This window comes from Musca autumnalis, unplaced genomic scaffold (genome assembly GCF_047663935.1).
Source record: "Musca autumnalis isolate F117 unplaced genomic scaffold, ASM4766393v1 scaffold_4, whole genome shotgun sequence".
Taxonomy (NCBI): Eukaryota; Metazoa; Arthropoda; class Insecta; order Diptera; family Muscidae; genus Musca; species Musca autumnalis.
Window position 1 is genome coordinate 19557020 of NW_027411977.1, and position 17632 is coordinate 19574651.

At 39.4% G+C, this 17632-nt stretch overlaps 1 protein-coding gene across 1 annotated transcript; it reads left to right on the forward strand.

Annotated features, from left to right (window-relative positions):
• The first annotated feature begins 1530 nt into the window (after window positions 1–1530).
• LOC141401876 (gustatory receptor for sugar taste 64c-like) lies at window positions 1531–12563 on the forward strand. The gene is made up of 9 exons (XM_073982429.1): window positions 1531–1822; window positions 4594–4788; window positions 4864–5064; window positions 5219–5379; window positions 11143–11265; window positions 11372–11526; window positions 11636–11798; window positions 12018–12107; window positions 12234–12563. Exons 1-9 carry the CDS (start codon window positions 1741–1743, stop codon window positions 12327–12329), a joined length of 1266 nt encoding a protein of 421 aa, XP_073838530.1. The 5' UTR covers window positions 1531–1740; the 3' UTR covers window positions 12330–12563.
• Window positions 12564–17632: the final 5069 nt, after the last annotated feature.

Consider the following 17632-nt stretch of genomic DNA (forward strand, 5'->3'; position numbering starts at 1 on the left):
AGAAGACCTCAAGAGGTCTTCTGCTGTCTATAGAAGACCTCCAAAGGTCTTCGATTGTCTTCAGGACACATCTAAAGGTCTTCAGTCGCCTTTAGAAACCCGTCAAAAATTCTCTGTGTTCTTTAGAAGACCTCCAAAGTTCTTTTGTGGCCTGTAGAAGACCACCAGAGGTTTTCTGTTGTTTTTAGAAGATCACCAAAAGGCTTCTGTTGGCTTTAGAAGACCTCCAAAGGTCTTCTGTTGGCTTTAGAAGACCTCCAAAGGTCTTCGATTGACTTCAGGATACATCTAAAGGTCTTCAGTTTCCATTAAAACACCTTCAACGGGTTTCTGTTGCCTTTAGAGTACTTCAGAAGGTTTTCCAAGAGGTCTTCTGCTGTCTATAGAAGACCTCCAAAGGTCTTCGATTGTCTTCAGGATACATCTAAAGGTCTTCAGTTGCCTTTAGAAACCCGTCAAAAGTCCTCTGTGTTCTTTAGAAGACCTCCAAAGGACTTATGTTGTCTGTAGAAGACCACCAGAGGTTTTCTGTTGTTTTTAGAAGATCCCCAAAAGGCTTCTGTTGGCTTTAGAAGACTTGGAAAGGTCTTCTGTTTAGCTAAAACCAAAAATCAATAGATACCGTTATATGGGAGCTATACCAAAACATGGACCTATAGTAAAAATTTTTGTGCAGAAGCTTTGTGCTGTATTTCGGTCCAAAAATGTAGCTATCTGGTCCTGGTTTCTTTGTACTCATATACAAAAGTTCTACAACTTAGCCAAACAGATGAAGCGTATCGCACGATCCCAGTTCACAAGCTGAACAATTCGGTACCAATACCAATTGAGACGGCTGGATCGTCCTGTTCTTAATTTAGCTGCTGTGATGGATGGTGGTGGTCTCCATGTAAGACACTAAGAATTGACTGTGGCACTGCATTAGTGTGAATGATTTCCAAGCCTGCTCGTAGTTTTGGAGCTTGAATCGTTGATTGATGTTATACCTTAGATCATGAAAATATCTCCTGGCGTGATTGGATGAGGGAAGCTTATCCACAAAATTGTGACAGGGATTCTCACGGTAATACCACACAAGCCGGTGCGGAATCTACGACATGTTTTTGTGTTGATGCGCCGGTAAAATCTTAGGCTCCTAATAAAGGTGGTCCACGGATGGTGTCAAAGATATCAATGGTAAAGCAAATTGATAATGTGCAATTTTTAATCTCATCTCATTTCCTTCTATATGCGTCGAGCCGTCCATGGCTATTTTCAATAACCATGGATTTTATTCTCAATCATACCCCCTGTATAACACCCTTTTCTAATTCGCCATTACAGATCTGTATCTCGTCAAATCTTAATTTAATAAACATTTGCTTTTACAAGAATCGAATGGCATGACATTTAACTACAAAACTTGCTGCATTCACACAGTAGACCACTATAACAGTGTCGAGAACACACACACTTACAACAGTTTGCACAAATGCAAAAGTGAAGTAAAAGTAATGGTCTAGTGTTTATAATACTAAACTCTCGATAGTTGTTCAGTAAACTTTCCCGACACGAGGACGAGAGCAGTTTGGCCCAAAGTAAAACTGTGTTATCCGAGTAATATTTGTAATTTTATAGCAGGGAAGCTGTTGGTGGGCCACAAATCAGTGAGTGTGGGCGTCTCTGGGCGAAAGTAACGTGAAGGGAAACGCGAACCCAAATACATCAATAAACAGATCAGGAATTGAATACATCGTGCACATGGTACAAGTTAAAGTGCAGTCATACGATGAGCATAACAGCAAAAGTATTAGAAATACTTTACATCATGCTTTGGGGCCATGTAAGTGTTAGTTGGAGTGTGAAAAGATTTCGAGAGTGGTGAAGGTGTGGCTGGAAGTGGGAAATTATATTTTATTTTATATTCGATATGAAAGTTTAAGGTTTAATTTTAAATTCAATTGTTTCAAATATTTTATAGTTTAGCACGCTCGACCCGTACAAGGAAGGTCGTAGTTTTAAGCTAGATATCATAACGTCTTTCGGAGCCCACACAGTAAAGATTTAAAATCCGTGGATTAAAAAAAATAAGTACCATCACATCTCTAAGCGTAAATTTTTTAAAAAAATTTGTTTGAGGGACCATCACACTTCTAGGCCGGGATTTTTTAACACATTTCTTAGGGACTATCACAGCTCTAGGCGTTAATTTTTAACCACTTATTTTGGGGGACCATCACAGCTCTAGGCGTGGATTTATAAAAAAATTTTTGTGGGATCATCACTGCTCCAGGCGTGGATTTATAAACAAATTTTTTTGTGGGACCATCACAGCTCTCGGCGTGGATTTTTAAACAATTTTTTGAGTGGCCATCACAGCCCTATGCGTGAATTTTTAAACACATTTTTTTGAGAAACCATCACAACTCTAAGCGTGGATTTTTAAACAATTCTTTTTGAGGGACCATCACAGCTCTAGGCGTGGATTTTTAAACAATTCTTTTTGAGGGACCATCACAGCTCTAGGCGTGGATTTTTAAACAATTCTTTTTGAGGGACCATCACAGCTCTAGGCGTGGATTTTTAAACAATTCTTTTTGAGGGACCATCACAGCTCTAGGCGTGGATTTTTAAACAATTCTTTTTGAGGGACCATCACAGCTCTAGGCGTGGATTTTTAAACAATCCTTTTTGAGGGACCATCACAGCTCTAGGCGTGGATTTTTAAACAATTCTTTTTGAGGGACCATCACAGCTCTAGGCGTGGATTTTTAAACAATTCTTTTTGAGGGACCATCACAGCTCTAGGCGTGGATTTTTAAACAATTCTTTTTGAGGGACCATCACAGCTCTAGGCGTGGATTTTTAAACAATTCTTTTTGAGGGACCATCACAGCTCTAGGCGTGGATTTTTAAACAATTCTTTTTGAGGGACCATCACAGCTCTAGGCGTGGATTTTTAAACAATTCTTTTTGAGGGACCATCACAGCTCTAGGCGTGGATTTTTAAACAATTCTTTTTGAGGGACCATCACAGCTCTAGGCGTGGATTTTTAAACAATTCTTTTTGAGGGACCATCACAGCTCTAGGCGTGGATTTTTAAACAATTCTTTTTGAGGGACCATCACAGCTCTAGGCGTGGATTTTTAAACAATTCTTTTTGAGGGACCATCACAGCTCTAGGCGTGGATTTTTAAACAATTCTTTTTGAGGGACCATCACAGCTCTAGGCGTGGATTTTTAAACAATTCTTTTTGAGGGACCATCACAGCTCTAGGCGTGGATTTTTAAACAATTCTTTTTGAGGGACCATCACAGCTCTAGGCGTGGATTTTTAAACAATTCTTTTTGAGGGACCATCACAGCTCTAGGCGTGGATTTTTAAACAATTCTTTTTGAGGGACCATCACAGCTCTAGGCGTGGATTTTTAAACAATTCTTTTTGAGGGACCATCACAGCTCTAGGCGTGGATTTTTAAACAATTCTTTTTGAGGGACCATCACAGCTCTAGGCGTGGATTTTTAAACAATTCTTTTTGAGGGACCATCACAGCTCTAGGCGTGGATTTTTAAACAATTCTTTTTGAGGGACCATCACAGCTCTAGGCGTGGATTTTTAAACAATTCTTTTTGAGGGACCATCACAGCTCTAGGCGTGGATTTTTAAACAATTCTTTTTGAGGGACCATCACAGCTCTAGGCGTGGATTTTTAAACAATTCTTTTTGAGGGACCATCACAGCTCTAGGCGTGGATTTTTAAACAATTCTTTTTGAGGGACCATCACAGCTCTAGGCGTGGATTTTTAAACAATTCTTTTTGAGGGACCATCACAGCTCTAGGCGTGGATTTTTAAACAATTCTTTTTGAGGGACCATCACAGCTCTAGGCGTGGATTTTTAAACAATTCTTTTTGAGGGACCATCACAGCTCTAGGCGTGGATTTTTAAACAATTCTTTTTGAGGGACCATCACAGCTCTAGGCGTGGATTTTTAAACAATTCTTTTTGAGGGACCATCACAGCTCTAGGCGTGGATTTTTAAACAAATTTTTTTGAGGGAACATCACAGCTCTGGGCGTGGATTTTTAAACAAATTTTTTTGAGGGAACATCACAGCTCTGGGCGTGGATTTTTAAACAAATTTTTTTGAGGGAACATCACAGCTCTGGGCGTGGATTTTTAAACAAATTTTTTTGAGGGAACATCACAGCTCTGGGCGTGGATTTTTAAACAAATTTTTTTGAGGGAACATCACAGCTCTGGGCGTGGATTTTTAAACAAATTTTTTTGAGGGAACATCACAGCTCTGGGCGTGGATTTTTAAACAAATTTTTTTGAGGGACAAATTTCACCAGCTTTACAACAGAATTTATTTAAACAAAAAATATATGTATTAAAGCTATATATGAGTAATTCATTTTCAAAACAAACTCCATGTTGGTCTTTATTTCCTACCTATCCCTGGGGCTACATAAAACATAATGTCACTTCCATGTGCCTTTTTTCCTGAAATGCAAATTGAAATAGCTCCTTCCCCATACCTGTATCATTTAATGCTGTCCTGGTGTTGTCATTACACGTATCACCACAATCGTCTTCTTTGTTTCGGTAGTTTTGGTTTTGTCATGTTTCTTTGGCACCATGCCGGTTCTGGGAGTATGGCCTCAAGCAGATGTCGCATTGGTGCGTTTCAAATGGTTTAGCCTGCCCGTGTTGTTGACACTTACGTTGTGCATATTTGCGACCATCGACTTGTTTCTTTCGCTTAAAGTTCTTGCTGATATGGGAATAATGCTTACAACAACAGGTAAACAAAACATTAGACAATCAACAAACAGCAAACAGTTTGTCTAATATATTCTCCATCTCTCTCTCTCTCTAGGACCATTAAGCTTTAGCATTGAGTGCCTTACCGGCTTTATTGTATTCTTATGGCTATCACGTAAGTGGCCAAATTTGATTAAGTCCACGCGCCGCCTGGAAGTGATATTTCTTCGTGGACCCTATGCAGCATGTCCAGAATCACAAATACTGAGTCGTCGTATACGTCTTACGGGGACATTATTCCTTGTGGGATCAGTAGGTATGTGTGTATGAATGTGTGCATCTATGAATGTATGCATGTTAAATTAATTTTGCTCTTGATTTGTATAGTTCTATTTGATTTCTTTATTCATGTTGTTTGTTGTTTTTATTTTTGGTTGTTGTATTCTTTTTATTGCAATTACTTGAGCCAGTGGAACACTTGTGCTATGTGGCCAGTGGACTTTATAGCAATCACTTGCAAATCAAAGAATGTAATGTAACTGCGGGGTTTTGGAAAAACTATTATATGCGGGAACGTTTACAATTCTTCTCCCTTATCGATTATACCGTGTGGTTGGTTCCGCTATTGCAGGTATGTATTAATTACATTTGAAAAACAAGTATGGAAATGCTATAAAAACTTACGAACATGGTTGGTTTTGATATAAAGCTTAGAAGAATAGAAGCCGAGATATCTGCCATTCGACAAACTGGAAATTGGGATAGCCAAGCATCGTTATCTTTATCGGTGATAATTTGAAAATTGTTGGTAACATGGTGCCACATTAAAGCTCAGATAGTCTTCTTCAAAATTGGCCACATTAAAAATAGGAAATGGAGAAATGGGATTGGTTAGCGACGATTCTCAATATTCTTTGCAACAGTGTTAAGGTGAAATGTTCTACTTTCATTGACATACAGTCAAAGAATAAAGTCTACATACACCCTATAAATCTCGAATTTAAAGGGTAAGGAAACATTTTTTATGAAAATCCAAGCACTTAGTTCTATTTCATATTAGGGATATGAAACAAAATTAAATAAATGCATCAGGCGTACGCAGGAAAATAATGGGTTATTTAAAATTTTACATGGCAAAATTACTTACTTTACTCTCTTTACGTATGGGATGGAAGATACCAAGGAACGGTCCTGACCGGCTTTAACATGCCAAAGCCCAGGATTTATTTTGGTTCCTCTTTCATCTCAAGTGGACACTGACATCCCGGTGGTGTCACCTGGGGAACTGCCTTTAACACCCGTTAAAGGTAGTGAGCTAACATGTGCCGCGCGTTCACCCATAAGAACGTTAAAAACTTGGGTTTGGGCGTCGGGTTAGTAACCCTCCCCTAGAAAAAAAGCCTACTATCAAAAAGCGAAAGAAAAGAAAAACAAACCCCTCTAAAGCTGACGAACCCAGCAAACGTTTTAAGGACTATGATCTGCGAATCTGCACCTCGAATGTTCGCACTCTTTATAGAGAAGGTGCAGTTTATGCATTGTCAGATTTACTTGAAAGTACAAGGACGACATTACAGTCATACAGGAAATACGATGTAATGGGAAAGGCGTCACAACAACACCTAAAGGTGACGCGCAGTATTATAGCTGCCATGACACAAAGCATGAGTTTGGTTGCGGATTTGTAGTTAGTCGGAGGTTAAAACATGTGGTCTCCAGCTTCACCTCAGTGAATGAAAGACTCGCTGCAATTCGATTAAAAGCAAAATTCTTCAACGTCAGCTTTATTTGCGCTGTTGGTCCCACTGAAGACAATGACGAACAGACCAAAGATATATTTTACGAGCGCTTAGAAGAAACTTATGACCGTTGCCCTGCCCATGACATTAAAATTATACTAGGCGATTTTAATGCCAAAATTGGAAAGGAGAATATCTTTGGCCCAACAGTCGGGAAATTCAGTCTCCACAGTGAAACATCTGACAATGGTATGAGGCAGATAGACTTTGCAGTGCAAGAAACATGGTAGATGGCAGTACTAGATTTAAGCAACTTGATATTCATAAAGCCACTTGGCTGTCGCCAGATCAAAGAACAAGTAATCAAATTGATCACGTTGTGATATATGGAAGACATACATCAAGCGTGTTGGATGTACGATCGTTCTGAGGTGCAAACATAGACTCGGACCACTACCTTGTTGCAGCAAAGGTACGTACCAGACTAAACGTAGCAAACAAAGTGTGAACAGACACAACACGGAAGCTGGACATCGGTAAGCTGCAATCACAACAGATAGCCACAGAATATTCCACTCAACTGGCCCAATTGCTCCTAATCATCCCGATAACATATCAGCGCAATGGCAAAGCATTGCCCACTCCATGCAAACAGCCGCCAAATCAGAACTTGAATACCAGAGACCTCCACCAAGGAATCCATGGTATGACCAGGAGTGTCGTGCTGCTACCGAAGAGAAAATGCGGCATATAGGGCTACTTTACAATCAGTAGCAACGAGTAGCGAACAAGAGAGGTACCGGGAGAAAAGGAGAGAGGAGAAACGTCTTTCCGCAAGAAAAAAAGAGAGATGGATAAGCGATAATGTGAACAAATCGAAATGTACGGGGGACAGAATGAAGTCCGAAAATTCTACCAAAGAGTGAAACATCAAACAGGCACATCCTCCTGTAGAGACCAGCAAGGTAATCTGGTATCCAATAGTAGCGAAGTCGACGAAGATGCCACAGATCTAATCCCAGAAGATGGTATTGAATATATACCACCCGGCCAAGACAGCAATAAACCGGCTGAAGAATAATAAGGCAGCAGGAACTAATGGCCTACCAGCCGAGCTGTTTAAAACCGGAGGCGAAACGCTTATACGGTGTATGCATCAGCTAGTTAGCTGCTGAGCATCCTGTTTCCCGTCCATAAGAAAGGAGATAAGACTTTATGCTCCAACTATAGGGGCATAAGTCTTCTCCCTATCGCCTACAAGATAGTGTCAGGGATATTGTGCGAACGACTAAACCAAATGGCCAAGGAGATAATTGGACCATACCAATGCGGCTTTAGACCTGGCAAGTCCACCATTGACCAGATATTTACCCTGTGGCAAATCCTGGAGAAGACCCAAGAGATGCAGATCGACACCTACCACATTTTTTGTCGATTATAAAGCAGCCTTCGAAAGCCCGCTATGTTCAAAGGTATTCCAAGCCATGTCTGAATTTGGTATCCCCGTAAAGCTCATTCGGCTTTGTAAAATGACTCTAACTGACACAAGATCTTCAATTAAAATAGGAAAGAACCTCTCCGAAGAGTTTTGTACCAAAAGAGGTTTCAGACAAGAAGATAGGCTTTCGTGTGATCTTTTCAACATCCTGCTAGAAAAGGTTATACGAGAGGCAAACATCAAAAGAAGTGGCACAATCTACACCAACAGCTACATGTTACTTGCTTATGCTGATGATATAGACATCATGGGACGATCAGTAAAAGAAGTAACGGATATCTTTATGAAGGTCGAAGGAGAATCTGCTAAAGTTGGTCTGGCGGTAAACGGCGAGAAGACCACGTTAATGGTGTCGAAATCGGAGCAACTGTTGGAGTTGGTTCCTATAATTTTGAGGTAGTAAAAGACTTCGTATACCTCGGCACCGCCGTAAACCAGTTGTTACAATGGCTTAAGTAAGCACTTCAAAAACAAAACCACAACTCGTCAAACAAAAATAACGCCCTACAAAACACTGATACTGCCCGTGCTGATGTATGGTTCCGAAGCATGGGTACTTGCGCAAGCAGATAAGGCAGTGCTTGGCGTGTTTGAGAGAAAAATTATTCGAAGGATCTACGGACCAATCTGCGTTAACGGTTAATATCGACGTCGTATGAACCACAAGCTGTATCTGATATACAACGACATGAATATAGTTAAAGGTATCGAGATGCAACGATTGCGTTGGCTAGACCATATCATAAGAACGAGCGATGATGAACCCGCTAAAAAGGCGTGTTCCGCAAAAAGCAATAAAATTTTTTCAAATGGAAATACAATAGAAATTTATTTTTTACCATATATGATATTTTAATTAATTCTCTTTCAAGTTGAGCTGTTACGACCTAAGAGCTACATTGGATAATTTGGAGTCTACCAAAGTCCCACTCTGTCATCCATTATGTTACGTTTCACGTGTGGTTGTTGCAGTGAACCCATTCTGAAAACCATGCACATACATTGTTGCAGCAACCATGTATATTGTATTTTATAACAATAACACACTGTATATTGTTACAATAACTATGTATATTGTATTTTATATTTAATGTTGTAGCAATCATGAATATGGTAGAAACTATCATGTATGTATATTACTGCAACCATATATATTGTTGTAAGAAATATATATTTTGAGTTGCCAATGCACTACTTACTTTTCTTTGAAAATATGCTCTCATTAACAATATTCCTTCTCTGCGTGTTGAGTCTACTAAACAAACGTCAATGATTGGCATGGTCTATTGACCAGGGCCGTAATCCACGATACAACTTATAGCTTTTCACTTTGCGCTTATCACAAGGTCTTCTTATAGAAGGCCACAAGGACTTCTTATAGAACGCCACAAGGTCTTCTTATAGGTGACCACAAGGTCTTCTTCTAGGAGACCTCAAAGTCTTCTTCTAGGAGACCACAAGGTCTTCTTCAAGGAGACCACAAGGTCTTCTTCTAGCAGACCACAAGGTCTTCTTCTAGGAGACCACAAGGTCTTCTTCTAGGAGACCTCAAGGTGTTCTTATAGAAGACCTTAAGGTGTTCTTATAGAAGGCCTCAAGGTCTCTTTCTATAGAAGACCTTAAGGTCTTCTTATAGCAGACCTCAAGGTCTTCTTATAGAAGACATCCAGGTCTCCTTATAGAAGACCTCAAGGTATCTTCTTATAGAAGACCTCAAGGTCTCTTCTTATAGAAGACCTCAAGGTCTCTTCTTATAGAAGACCTCAAGGTATTCCTATTGAACACCTCAAGGTATTCCTATAGAAGACCTCAAGGTCTTGTTATAGAAGACCACAAGGTCTTGTTATAGAAGACCACAAGGTCTTGTTATAGAAGACCACAAGGTCTTCTTATAGAAGACCACAAGGTCTTCTTATAGAAGACATCAAGGTCTCTTCTTATAGAAGACCTCAAGGTATCTTCTTATAGAAGACCTCAAGGTATCTTCTTATAGAAGACCACAAGGTCTTCTTATAGAACACCACAAGGTCTTCTTATAGTAAACCACAAGACTTTCTTATAGAAGACCACAAGGTCTTCTTATAGAAGACCACAAGGTCTTCTTATAGAAGACCACAAGGTCTTCTTATAGAAGACCACAAGGTCTTCTTATAGAAGACCACAAGGTCTTCTTATAGAAGACCACAAGGTTTTCTTATAGAAGACCACAAGGACTTCTTATGGAAGACCACAAGGTCTTCTTATAGAAGACCACAAGGTCTTCTTATAGAAGACCACAAAATCTTCTTATAGTAGACCACAAAATCTTCTTATAGGAGACCACAAGTTCTTCTTATAGAAACCACAAGGTCTTCTTATAGAAGACCACAAGGTCTTCTTATAGAAGACCACAAGGTCTTCTTATAGAAGACCACAAGGTCTTGTTAATGAAACCACAAGGTCTTCTTAATGAAACCACAAGGTCTTCTTCTTATAGAAGACCATAAGGTCTTCTTATAGAAGACCACAAAGTTTCTTATAGAGGACCACAAGGTCTTCTTATAGAAGACCACAAGGTCTTCTTATAGAAGACCACAAGGTCTTCTTATAGAAGACCACAAGGTCTTCTTATAGAAGACCACAAGGTCTTCTTATAGAAGACCACAAGGTCTTCTTATAGAAGACCACAAGGTCTTCTTATAAAAGACCACAAAGACTTCTTATAGCAGACCACCCGGTCTTCTTATAGAAGACCACAAGGTCTTCTTATAGAAGACTACAAGGTCTTCTTATAGAAGACTACAAGGTCTTCTTAATGAAACCACAAGGTCTTCTTATGGAAGACCACAATGTCTTCTTATAGAAACCACAAGGTCTTCTTATAGAACACCTCAAGGTCTTCTTATAGAAGAACCTCAAAGTCTTCTTATAGAAGACCTCAAGGTCTTCTCATGGAACACTTCAAGGTGTTCTTATAGAACACCTCAAGAAGAAGAACCACGATGTCTTTCTGACCACAAGGTCTTCTTATCGAATTACTGGCTCTTTTCATTCCAACCGGGTTAAATATCAGGTGTTGTGTTGTGCAAAGTTCAAAGAAAAACAATCTCATTGGCATATTTACCTAATTTCCTCTCCATTCATCTCTGTTTTTTCTTCATCCTCTTCTTCTCTTTAGTGGATAACCATTTCAATGACATTTGTATGGAATTTTGTGGATGTTTTTCTAATTCTCGTGTCACAAGGATTGGCGATACGTTTCAATCAATTCAAATGGCACGTGCAATGTTATCAGAAAAAGGTGAGTATGTTCGAGTGTGTGTGTGTGAAGTCCTTTTTTCTGTTACTGAGATATGGGTTTGCCTCTTTTGTTATTTAATCCTGCCGTGTCTTCAAACATTTGACAGCATATGTCAAATGACTTTTGGCATGGCGTACGCAAAGATTTTCTTGCCTTGACAGATTTACTGCAGCTCTACGATAGAGATTTGTCCGGATTGGTGATGTTGTCATGTGCCCAGAATTTATATTTTTTGGCTGTCCAGACATTTCATGCATTTCTGTAAGTCAATCGATAAAACGGTTCAAATGGTGCGCTAGTGGACCATGTAATAAGCGGCGGACAAGAAAAGATGGTTATTGTTGTTTTTTGTTTTCTTTTCTTTTCACAGCTATCGAGACAATTTTATGAGTGAAATTTACTTTTGGTTTTCCCTGCTTCATGTGGCGACACGAACTTTTTACATGATGTGGTCGGCAGCGGCCATAAATGAAACGGCCTATGGAATTTTAAGTATAATTTATGAAATACCCACCGCCTACTGGTGTTTGGAGGTAAGACAAGAGAGCGTGATGGATTTTAATTAATATTTTGATATGAGATGAATAGTTGGACACAATGTATTTGACGATCTCAAATTGTGTCTAAAAATACAAATTTTTAATAAATTTTTTAAATAATTGAGCTATGACCAAAGGAGAATTGTATTGCAAAATTATATGTAGCGAATTCGCACACATTTAACCACATTTATGTTTTTCCTTCTATTTCAGCTCAAGCGCCTCAATGAAATAATTGTTTCCGATTTAATTGCCTTGAGTGGAAAAGGTTTCTTTTTCCTGACCAGACCTCTAATGTTGGCCGTGAGTTGAATTTCTTTTTATTTCAATATCCACATATCCTTTAGAAATATTTTTCTGGATATGTTCTTTAGATTTTTTTTCATTTAAAACATTTTTATCATCCACGTTTTTTGTTTGTCCTTGCAGATGGCCGGTACTTTGGTTATTTATGAGCTTGTCCTGCTCGATCAAGTCGATGGTAATGATGCCCAAACACCACTTTGCAATCAAAGGAAGGGTTGAAATTGTTCTTTATGTGTATCCTGTTTGATGTTGATATCCGTTACATGAGTAGTAAAATGTGTTTAAAAATTATGTCTTTTGTAAGCTTTAATGTCCATGGAAATACTTTAAAAACGTGCGTGCCCTTTCGATATTATTTCCTCATAAAGTCAATATTTATGTATGTCGTAACTGGTCTTTTATGTGGTAATAAAAAATCAATATTGCTTTCGTTTGAATGTTAGATTTAAATATTAATTTGAAAGACATTTGATTCAAGGTCAAAGTGAGATGTAAAAGAAAAGGCAACAACTGGCTGGAGGGCACGATAACTCTGGAACGGATTAATCGATTCGGTCCAAAATTTGGCTTTCGTAATATTTTGTCCAAACTTAGTTTAATAAATTATTGTACCAACTTCAATTCACTGTCCCCTATAAGATGGTACAAGTTTCATCAGGGGCAAGTCCATACTTCCTGCGCAAATAGCCTGAAAGGTGCAAAAAAACTCATGACCCGTGTGTAGTGGTTGGAGCGCAAGATAACTTTCGAAGGGATATGCCGATACTGTCCATATGTTTGTTGGCTTTCGTAATATTTTGTCCAAACTTAGTTTAAGTTCGAAGTTAAGCAATATCGGTCCACTCCTTCCGTTGCCTCCCCCACAAAAATTCAAAAATGTTCGGAAAAATTGTGTGCACGAAAACTCTTAAAGTGAGTGACCGAATTGACCAATACTTTACACATCCTAATATATCTACTAGATATAGTACTTACTTAATTTGCTGGCCCATTACAGAACATTTGTTCCATAGACCGAACTAAGAAAAAATCTCCAATTCTCTCTGTTTAGTGCTTCGCTTTCAGGAGTACCGCGTCTTGTCATCTCTTCATCCATTTGTTTGCTCCATCTATTCTTTGGCCTGCCAATTCTGCGTGCACCGCCATGTGGCTCGAATTTATACGCAGTTTTAGCGGGTTCATCATCGCTCATTCTTATTATATGGCCTAACCAACTCAATCGCTGCATCTCGATACGTTTAACTATATTGATGTCGTTGTATAGCAGATACAGCTCGTGGTTCATACGACGTCGATATTCACCGTCAACGCAGATCGGTCCGTAGATCTTTCGAAGAATTTTTCTCTCAAACAAGCACTGCCTGCACTGCCTTGTCTACTTGCGAAGTACCCAGGATTCCGAACCATACATCAGCACGGGTAGTATCAGTGTTTTGTAAAGCGTTATTTTTGTTTGACGAGTTGTGGCTTTGTTTTTGAAATACTTACTTATGTCATAGTAGCATATGTTTGCCAATACAATTATTCTTTTTATTTCACAACTGATGTCGTTTATTGTGTTTACGGAGGTGCCGAGGTATACGAAGTTTGTTACTACCTCAAAATTATAGGAACCAACTTCAACAGTTGGTCCGATTTCAATGGACGCATTGCGCTTCGACGCCATCAACGTGGTCTTCTCGCCGATTACCGCCAGACCCACTTTAGCAGATTCTCCTTCGACCTTCATAAAGGTATCGGTTACTTCTTTTACTGATCGTCCCATGATGTCTATATCATCAGCATAAGCAAGTAAGGTGTGGCTATTGGTGTTGATTGTGCAACTTCTGCTGTGTTCCAGAACTGCAAGAATCTACTAATTTTTACTATTTTTTCCGATAACATAGGGAAAAATATGATATCGTAGTAAAAAATAGTAGCTTCTTGCAGGTTCTGGAACAGAGCATTCTTTTGACGTTTGCCTCTCGTATAACCTTTTCTAGCAGGATGTGGGAAAGATAACCTCTTTTGGAACAAAAACTCTTCGGAGAGGTTCTTTCCTATTTTAACTGAGGACCTAGTGTCAGTTAAAGTCATTTTACAAAGCCGGATGAGCTTTGCGGGGATACCAAACTCAGACATGCCTTGGAATACCTTTGAACGCAGATGGCTGTCGAAGGCTGCTTTATAATCGACAAAAAGGTGGTAGGTGTCGATCTGCATCTCTTGGGTCTTCTCTAGGATTTTCCGCAGGGTAAATATCTGGTCAATGGTGGACTTGCCAGGTCTAAAGCCGCATTGGTATGGTCCAATTATCTCGTTGACCATAGGCTTTAGTCGTCCGCACAATATCCCTGACACGATCTTGTAGGCAATAGGGAGTAGACTTATGCCCCTATAGTTAGAGCATACAGTCTTATCTCCCTTCTTGTGGACGGGGCACAGAATGCTCAGGTTCCAATCGTCGGGTACGCCTTCTTCCTGCCAGATGGAGCTAACTAGCTGATGCAAGCTCCTTATCAGCGTGTCGCCTCCGGTTTTAAACAGCTCGGCTGGTAAGCCATAAGCTCCTGCTGCCTTATTATTGTTCAGCCGATTTATTGCTGTCCTTACCTCATCTTGGCCGGGTGTTATACATTAAATACCATCTTCTGGGATTGGGACTGTGGTATCTTCGTCGTCTTCGCTGCTATTGGATACTAACAGTTTTGAAAAATGTTCTTTCTATATCCTGAGTACACTATTTGTATCAGTTACCAAATTACCTTGCTGGTCTCTACAGGAGGATGTGCCTGTACCAAAGCCATTAGTTTGATGCTTGACTCTTTGGTAGAATTTTCGGACTTCATTCTGGTTCCTGTACAACTCGATTCGATCACACTCCCGCTTTGCATCTCTCTCTTTTTCCTGCGGAAAAGATGTTTCTTGTCTCTCCTTTTCTCCCGATACCTCTCTCGTGCGCTACGCGTTGCTATTGATTGTAAAGTAGCCCTATATGCCGCATTGTTCTCTTCGGTAGCAACACGACACTCCTGGTCATACCATGGATTCCTTGGTGGAGGTCTCTGGTATCCAAGTATGGATTTTGCGGCTGTTTGCATGGAGTGGGCAATATTTTGCTATTGCGCTGATATGATATCGTGACGAGGAGTGCTTTGATTAAGCAGTTGGGCCAGTTGAGTGGAATATGATGTGGCTATATGTTGTGATTGCAGCTTACCGATCCTCTACTTCCACGTTGTGTCTGTTCGCACTTTGTTTGCTATGTTTAACCGGGTGCGTACCTTTGCTGCCACAAGGTAGTGGTCCGAGTCTATGTTTGCACCGCGGAACGATCGTACATCCAACACGCTTGATCCATGTCTTCCATCTATCACAATGTGTTTAATTTGATTTCTTGTTCTTTGATCTGGCGACAGGCAGGTGCCCTTATTAATATCGAGATGCTTAAATCTGGTACTGCTAACTACCATGTTTCTTGCAGCTGCAAAGTCTATCAGCCTCATACCATTGTCAGATGTTTCACTGAGGAGACTGAATTTCCCGACTGTTGGGCCAAAGATATTCTCCTTTCCAATTTTGGCATTAAAATCGCCTAGTATAATTTTAATGTCATGGGCAGGGCAACGATCATAAGTTTCTTCTAAGCGTTCGTAAAATATATCTTTGGTCTGTTTGTCATTGTCTTCAGTGGGACCAACAGCGCAAATAAAGCTGATGTTGAAGAATTTTGCTTTTAATCGAATTGCAGCGAGTCTTTCATTCACTGGGGTGAAGCTGGAGACCAGATGTTTTAACCTCCGACCAACTACAAATCCGAAATCAAAATCATGATTTGTGCCATGGCAGGTATAATACAGTGCTTCTCCTTTTGGTGTTGTTGTGACGCCTTTCCCAATTAACCGTATTTCCTGTATGGCAGTAATGTCGGCCTTGTACTTTTCAAGCACATCTGCCAATGCGTAAACTGCAGCTTCTCTATAAAGAGTGCGAACATTCCAGGTGCAGGTTCGCAGATCATGGCCCTTAAAACGTTTGCGGGGTTCGTCATCTTTAGAGGGGTTTGTTTTTCTTTTCTTTGGTTTTTTCATAGTAGGTTGTTTTTTTAGGGAATGGTTACTAACCCGACGCCCAAAACCTAGTTTTTAACGTTATTATGGGTGAACGCGCGACACATGTTCGCTCACTACCTTTAACGGGTGTTAATGGCAGTTCCCTAGGTGACACCACGGGGAGGTCAGTGTCCAATGTATTTTCGGTCGATTTCATGTTTATGTTAAGTATGTCCAATTTCAATGCAATTTATATAATATCTTTGAGAGACTTCTGGAAAAAATAATTCCCATGTATAAAATAAATTACAACTATCCTCAAACTTAAGGTTCTCAAAGCTGATTCTATTCTTAATTGAATTCACTCAGGTAGATCTAAATCCAATCTGTAGAAAATTAAAAGGGTTAGTGTATATAACCTACGTAGGAATACTAATAGTCGAAAAGGCTTTAGGAGGAATGCTACCTCCTGACACATACAAAAATACCATAGTAGCTCCATAACAGCCCTGAATAGCTAGAGAACGCTTTCATATCTCCTATATGAATACGTTAAAATATTAAAAAAAAAATATAATTATAGCATTCCATTATATTTTCGGGGTAGTAAAGTCCACCGGGTTCAGCTAGTAATTTATAAAATGTAATATAAAATAAATAAAAACAAACTTTAGTTGACAATAGATCAAAAATCTTGTGATATAGGAGAGCACTTACTAATGACGTAGGAATAAAACTTACCATAGTATTTGTGAACATTGAAAAATGGCAGGACTATAGGAAATGTTTGAAGTTTCAATTAACTGGCATAATTTCGCATATGCATTTATCTAATGAAGTGCGATATATATATACTAGTTCCCAAGCTTTGCCTTCGTCTGCCACAAAAACAACATTCAATACGCCTGAAGATCGGCTTAACCACCCGTGAAACGTAGCGTAATGGTTGAATGCGTGGGACTTCGGTAGACTCCTAATTTGTCAATAGGTCTAATAAGCTCAACTCGAAAGAGAATTAATTAAATATCACTATAAATGACCTTCGCCTTAATAAGGCAAAAATAAAAAAAAAAACATTTTTAACTATCTCACATTTTTCAATTGCATTTTCTACAGTTCTTTGGAGCGCATGATTGATATATTAACTCTGTGTAATAGAACCCATACGCCAACCATGCATTCCATGCTCAATTCTGAAAACAGATATTGGTCATTAAAATACATACCAGAGGTCCGCAAAATGCCACTCGCTTTTAATGCATATTCGCGATTTCGTGCCTTTTTCATTGCTTGCTATTGCCATCTCTGTTTAGTGCTATTGCTTGCTTTGCCTTTACTTTCATGAGTGTGTGCCAATTGCACACACACAACACACTAAAAGAGCTCGTTGCCTTTTTGTTGCACGCTGCCTTCGAAAAAGCACGTTGCATTACAAAAAGCAGTAGATATTTCTGGTCAAATTTACATGTTAATAAACATACAAAATGAATG